The sequence below is a fragment of the Nanorana parkeri genome, unplaced genomic scaffold (assembly GCF_000935625.1).
Source record: "Nanorana parkeri isolate BGI_ZX_2015 unplaced genomic scaffold, ASM93562v1 scaffold551, whole genome shotgun sequence".
NCBI lineage: Eukaryota > Metazoa > Chordata > Amphibia > Anura > Dicroglossidae > Nanorana > Nanorana parkeri.
In genome coordinates, this window is record NW_017306819.1 from 374,251 (window position 1) to 380,344 (window position 6,094).

The 6,094-nt window shown below is 47.8% G+C and overlaps 1 protein-coding gene across 1 annotated transcript in view; it reads right to left on the minus strand.

Annotated features, from left to right (window-relative positions):
• POLB (DNA polymerase beta) overlaps window positions 1–2,385 on the minus strand; it is a 23,023-nt gene extending 20,638 nt beyond the window's left edge. Inside the window, exons 1-2 of the mRNA XM_018561943.1 lie at window positions 2,230–2,385; window positions 272–329 (exon numbers count right to left, since the gene is read on the minus strand). Of these exons, the coding sequence (XP_018417445.1) occupies window positions 272–329; window positions 2,230–2,290 (119 nt within the window). The 5' untranslated portion in view covers window positions 2,291–2,385. The remainder of the gene's footprint in view (window positions 1–271; window positions 330–2,229) is intronic.
• Between the last annotated feature and the right edge of the window lie 3,709 nt (window positions 2,386–6,094).

Below are 6,094 nucleotides of genomic sequence, written 5' to 3' on the forward strand. Positions count from 1 at the left end.
GGTATCACACAGGCATGTGCAGCGGGGTCTGGAAGAGGTGGCGAGGTTGTTGTCAGCAAGTTTTTTTCTCTCCACATTTGTGCTCAGAATTTGGTCACAAAGCCCTCCATATCGGATGACACACCGTCTGGGTTAGGAAAGCCTGCGGATACCCGTAAATCTGGTCAATAAGCAGCAACCTCAGCTAAGCTGTGACCACATCACTGCCAACTAACCAAACCGCAGATCAGATGATGATGATGATGATGATGATGATGATGAATGTTCTCACCTGTAGGCATTGTACTTATGGATGGCTCTGTTGACGTTCCGTTCATAATTGGCCAGTTCTAAAAGCAAAAGGCATGATAATAAATTCTACGTCATCACTACAAAGTTCCCAACACACATTTCTCACATCTGTGTGAACAGATACAAAGTCATTAGTTCAGAATGATTGAAGGCGGATGTTAGGCTGGGTTCACACCTAGGCGTACCTAACATGCGCGTTTGCCGCGCGTTTCGTGCCGCGCGTTTTTACTGAGATCCGGGGTAAAAAAACGTGCGACAAACGCGCGATTCCGAGGGCTACCTGGCTGTATCCTAATGGATACGCGCGGCAAATACGCCCCAAAGAAGCTCCTGTACTTCTTTGGGCGTAGGGCGTTTTGTAGCGCGTTCCTACGTGCTGTAAAACGCCCAGGTGGGAACCAATCCCATAGGCAATCATTGGTTTTCACATGTTGAGCGTTTTACAGAGCATAGGAACGCGCTGTAAAACGCCCAGGTGTGAACCAGGCCTTTATCCTGTGCCGCCGCCGCTGCCTGTACTTTGTCTATGTTTACATCTCCCTCCTGAACAAGTTATCCAATAGTCGCCTATGATCAGGGCTTGAAAAATGTTTGGGTGTCTCACCAGTCAGACAAAAATGTCACCAGTCAGTATGACCGGACTCAAGCCTTTATGTTCACATTTTTTGGGGGAAAGATAGAGCTTTCTTTTGGTGGTATTTACCGCTCATCAGTTTAGTGTTATCAGTGATTAATGGCCCTAAAATGATTGTTCTCACTCCGGCGTTCATAGTGATATGTGACATGTGCGGCACAATTGGCGCAATCAACGTTTTCGCACGTAGGCGCACCCGACGCATGTTTGCGTGTGTATGTGGTAAGCGGGGGCCTTTAAAAAAAAAAAAAAAAGTAGTGTTTTTTTTATTTCTTTTTTTTTGTACAACTTTATTGCTATCACATAGGGGACTAAGTAGCTCCCTATGTGATCCTCAGGTCCTCTTTATGGAGACATCAGGGGGGTCTCCAAGACATCTAATATCACCTAGGGGTCTGCTTCATCAGCTTCTGTAGCTGGAGAGTGACAGCAGAATGCAGGAAGTGATGTAATATACATCACTTCCTGCATTCGGGGACGGAGAGGAGATCAGAGGGCGATCGTGTACCAATCTCCCTTTGTTCTCCTGTCACAGAGCATCCGGGACCGGCAATGGCAGTGACAGCTGCTGCTGATACAAGTGATCGGGCGCCTCTAGAGACTCCCGATCGCTTGAATGTAAAGCTCCCGGCCGGCCGTGTAACTACAATGGCTGTCCGGGAAGCTACCCGGGCTCCGGAGTCCTCTCGTCACAGACGAGGGACAAGCTGATTTTTCAAGCCCTGGCTATGGTGCTGCAGGATGATGTCGGCCTTCGGTCATCCTGAATGACAGACTTACTGCAAGTGTGTATTGCCCTATGAGTTGGGATGCACTACAGACCACTTTTTACAAAGGATCTTGCTGCCAACTAGTTTCCCATCAGGTCCGCCTCCTCTTAGCCTGGGTTCACACCTAGGCGTATAGAATATGTGCGTTTTTACCGGTAAACAAAGGGGGCGGGGGTGCTGGCTTATTGGCATTGGTCATATCTGGGCCATTCCGTTGGCCGGCATCCCTGACCCCCTTTGGTTACATTCAGTTGTTGTTCAGAGAATACCTCGGCTGACAGCGGAATGGGGCAATAGATGAGTCATCGGTTGTTAGGAGCTCAGCATCTTTGCAAACATTTTTGCCAAATGTTTGCAGGCATGTTCCAGCATTCTTCCAGCTCCATGCTGAGACTTGTAGTCTGTCAGAGAGCGGAGGGGAAGGACCGAGCTGTTCACCCCCCCAAGTGATGCAGCACACACACTGCTCTGTCCACGCTGCCATTGTTATGATCTACAGACAAATATATACACACAGTAATTCCGTCCTCTCACCTACGAGGAAGTCGGTTATCCCTTCATTCAGGCTCTCCTGGGGCGCCTTTCTCTTGCTCATTTTTATGCGGCTTTGTATGACTCAGGTACCGGTGTCAGCATTCACTACAGGCCGCGGCTCAACACGTCCATCCAGGCCGAGGTTACGTGGCGTGCGGCGTCAGCGATGACGTCAGGGCGGCTGGTTAGACGCGTCGGACATGTTTGACCAGGGCAAAGCCGCAGACGGTGTCACGTGACGGTCCGTGGGATCGTTACTGCCGTCTAGCGGCAGCGGAGAGTAATGCCTCCATTCAGAGGCAGTATAGGAGGACCTATAGAAGAGTTTAAAGTGACATTGTGGCCCCGTTCCCACTGCGCGATATGTCGCGTTCAAGCTTGCATTGAGCAAGCTTGAATCGCGGCTAAATCCGCTCAAAAAAGGGTCCTGCTATAGCGACACACGACCCGCTACAGCAGGACCCTTTGCCCCATTGGATTGCATTGGAGCGCGATATCGCACGGTAATTCCCGCGATATCGCGGGAATTACCGTGCGATAAATCGCTCAATGTGAACGGGGTCTGTAGGATAAAAAAATGTTTCCCTCCCCCCAATGTTAGTGTCAGCACTTACCTTAAGACCCCGTTCACATTGAGCGATTTATCGCGCGGTAATTCCCGCGATATCGCGGCAAATTACCGCGCGATATCGCGCTCCAATGCAATCCAATGGGGCAAAGGGTCCTGCTGTCGCGGGTCGTGTGTCGCTACAGCAGGACCCTTTTTTGAGTGGATTTAGCCGCGATTCAAGCTTGCTCAATGCAAGCTTGAACGCGACATCGCGCGGCAAATCTCGCGATGCCGCGCAATATGCAAATCGCGCGACAAACGCACGATTTGCATATCGCGCAGTGGGAACGGGGCCTAAATGATGTCTCTTAATCTGATCTTCTTATTCTTTCCTGATGTTTTCATCTGTCTCTCCAGTGGTGCGGCGGCTCCCCGATAGGGTTGCCACCTTTTCTTCAAGTGAAACCTGAACACTCTAGCGACGTGCAGACATTTTTTTGGGAGAATGAGTCACGGCTTATTTATATGTAAATAGCGCCACCCATTCATAAGTTAATATCACAGTTGAGAATATTTTTAGTGGGGGACCAGCAGCCCCTATCTTAATTTTGGTTTCTCCTGTCTGCCTGACATCTTGTGTCCGGGTTTCTGCTGCCATGAAACCCGGACACAGCATTCAAAACCCGAACTGTCCAGGTGAATTGGACAGGTGGCAACCCTACTCCCCGATCCAGCAGTGTCTGCATGCGGGAGCACGCGTCCATAGACTTACCTTACGTCTCTGCTCGTCTCCCGGCCGAGAATCCGAACTGCGCATGCGCCCGCCCCAAGATGCTTTGCGACTGGTGCAGTTTCGTTTTCTCGGGCGGGAGCGCGCAAAGAAAAAAAGGTAAGTTTAAACCACTATTATAGCGTTTTTTGTGTTTTTTTTAAACTGTTTGCCTATATCTACTGCTTGATAGCAGTAGATATAGGCAAAGAAATGGGAGGGTTTAGAACCCCTTTAATAAAAAAAAAGTAAATCATTAAAAAAAATGCAAATATAAAGTAATCCACAAAATGAAACACCGACAACGAAATGTGCAAAAAAATAAATCCACGCTAAAGTGAAATAGAGCTTAAAGGATAAATAAACTGTTAAATCTTTTTAATTCAAGCCTTTGGGCAGCAGTAGGCAAGCTCCGGCCTTCCAGCTGCAGCAAAACTTCAAATCCCATCATGCATCTGCCTCTGGGAGTCATGCCTGTGGCTGTCAGAGACTTGAAATGCCTCATGGGATTTGTAGTTGCACCACAGCTGGAGGACCGGAGTTTGCCTACCTCTGCCCTAGGGTGACAACGCTCATTCACCATACTGTATCTGTGGAGCATTGTCATGCTATGGCACTGCTTATTTGTGCGACTTTCGCAATGTGTCGACATGGCAGCAACAAGCTTAAAATGGATTACAAATTTAATAAACTTGGTTGGTTGCTAGGCCAGAATCCTAGCACCCAACCAGCTGTGGCCTGGGAAACGGTCTCAGTGCTCACGGCTGGCTGGTTGCTATGACACTGGCATTCTAACAACCAGTGACTCCCATTCAGCTCATGGGAGGGAGATTCCCCGGCCCCTTTGTTTACATTCAGCTGTTGGCTGGGGAATCTCCTTCCCAAGAGCTGAATGGGGGCGAGATGAGTCACTGCTTGTTAGAAGACCAGTGTACTAGCAACAGGTCAGCGTCCTAGCAACAGGCCAGCGTCCTAGCAACAGGCCAGCATCCTAGCAACAGGCCAGCCATGATGCAGGCATCCTAACAACCAGGGACTCATCTCGCCCCCATTCAGCTCTTGGTAAGGAGATTCCCCGACCCCTTTGTTTACATTCAGCTGTTGGCCCGGGAATCTCCCTCCCAAGAGCTGAATGGGGGCGAGATGAGTCACTGCTTGTTAGAAGGCCAGTGTACTAGCAACAGGTCAGCGTCCTAGCAACAGGCCAGCCATGATGCAGGCATCCTAACAACCAGGGACTCATCTCGCCCCCATTCAGCTCTTGGGAGGGAGATTCCCCAGCCGACAGCTGAATGTAAACAAAGGAGCCAGGGATGCCAGTTGACAACATTACGCAGCATCCCTGGCCCCTGAAGTGTGCACAGGACTCAGGACCGCACTGGATTTCTGACAGGATCAACAAGTAGAAATTGCAAACTATAATCTGATCCTTACTGAAGATAATAGGAAACAGTAGAAAACGTGAAGAATGGGTTTTTTTGTGAGTCACCCTCAATATAAACATACAGAATGTGGCAAAAAATATAAAAACTGAAACATTTTATTTACAAATATACTCATTAAAAACAAGGTTACGAACAAAGCACAATCCTTCATGGCACATGATGGCGTCCCTAATGAGCCAAGTATATAGAACTCAGCACAATATGATAGTCCTAGTTCTGATAAAGTCCAATCGTTGTAACAGCGAATGTTGAAAGAAGTCCTGCCACGCTTTTTGTGGGTCGCCCTCAATATAAAAATACAAAATGTGGCAAAATAGATAAAAGCTGAAGCATTTTATTTACAAATATACTCATTAAGAACAAGGCTAGTAACAAAGCACACTCCCTCATGGCACACAACAACGCCCCCAACATTGCAATTATATATAACCCATTACAATACGATAGTCCTGATGATTCTGATAAAGTCTAATTGGTGGAGCAACAAGCGTTGAAAGAAGTCATGATGGCTTTTTTTTTTAGCTTGATGCATTTCGCCCCTTGTGGCTTCCTCGGGAGAGGGACTTATCATCAATAAATAAAGCTACATGCTTCTGGCTCAGTGTATGTGATTCAGGCCTTGCCCCTCCTATGGTCTGCCTCCCATGGGGGGTGAAAAACCCCATTCTTCACTTATTCTACTGTTTAATATTTGTCTTGTTTGCGGGCGAGGTGCCTTGTACCTGAGCTGGTGCTCCCACATTTTGGATTTTGGGTGGTGTGGGCTTACCTATTGACAAGGGTCAATGGTAAACCTGCATCAAATGTTATCTTTTGCATGGCAAACCTGCACCTGCACCCAATTTTATCTTTTGCTACGGGCCGATTTCTGAACTTGTTGCGAGACAATTTCTTGGAACAGATGGTGGAGGTTCCAACTAGGAAAAATGCCATCCTAGATTTAATAATTACTAATAATGGGGAATTAATCGAGGATATTGTAATTGGGGAGACACTGGGTAGTAGTGATCACAATGTGATTACTTTCAATATTAAATACAGGAAAGGAAAGAGGGCGGGACGGACAAGAACCCTTAATTTCAGAAGGGCAAACTTCGATAA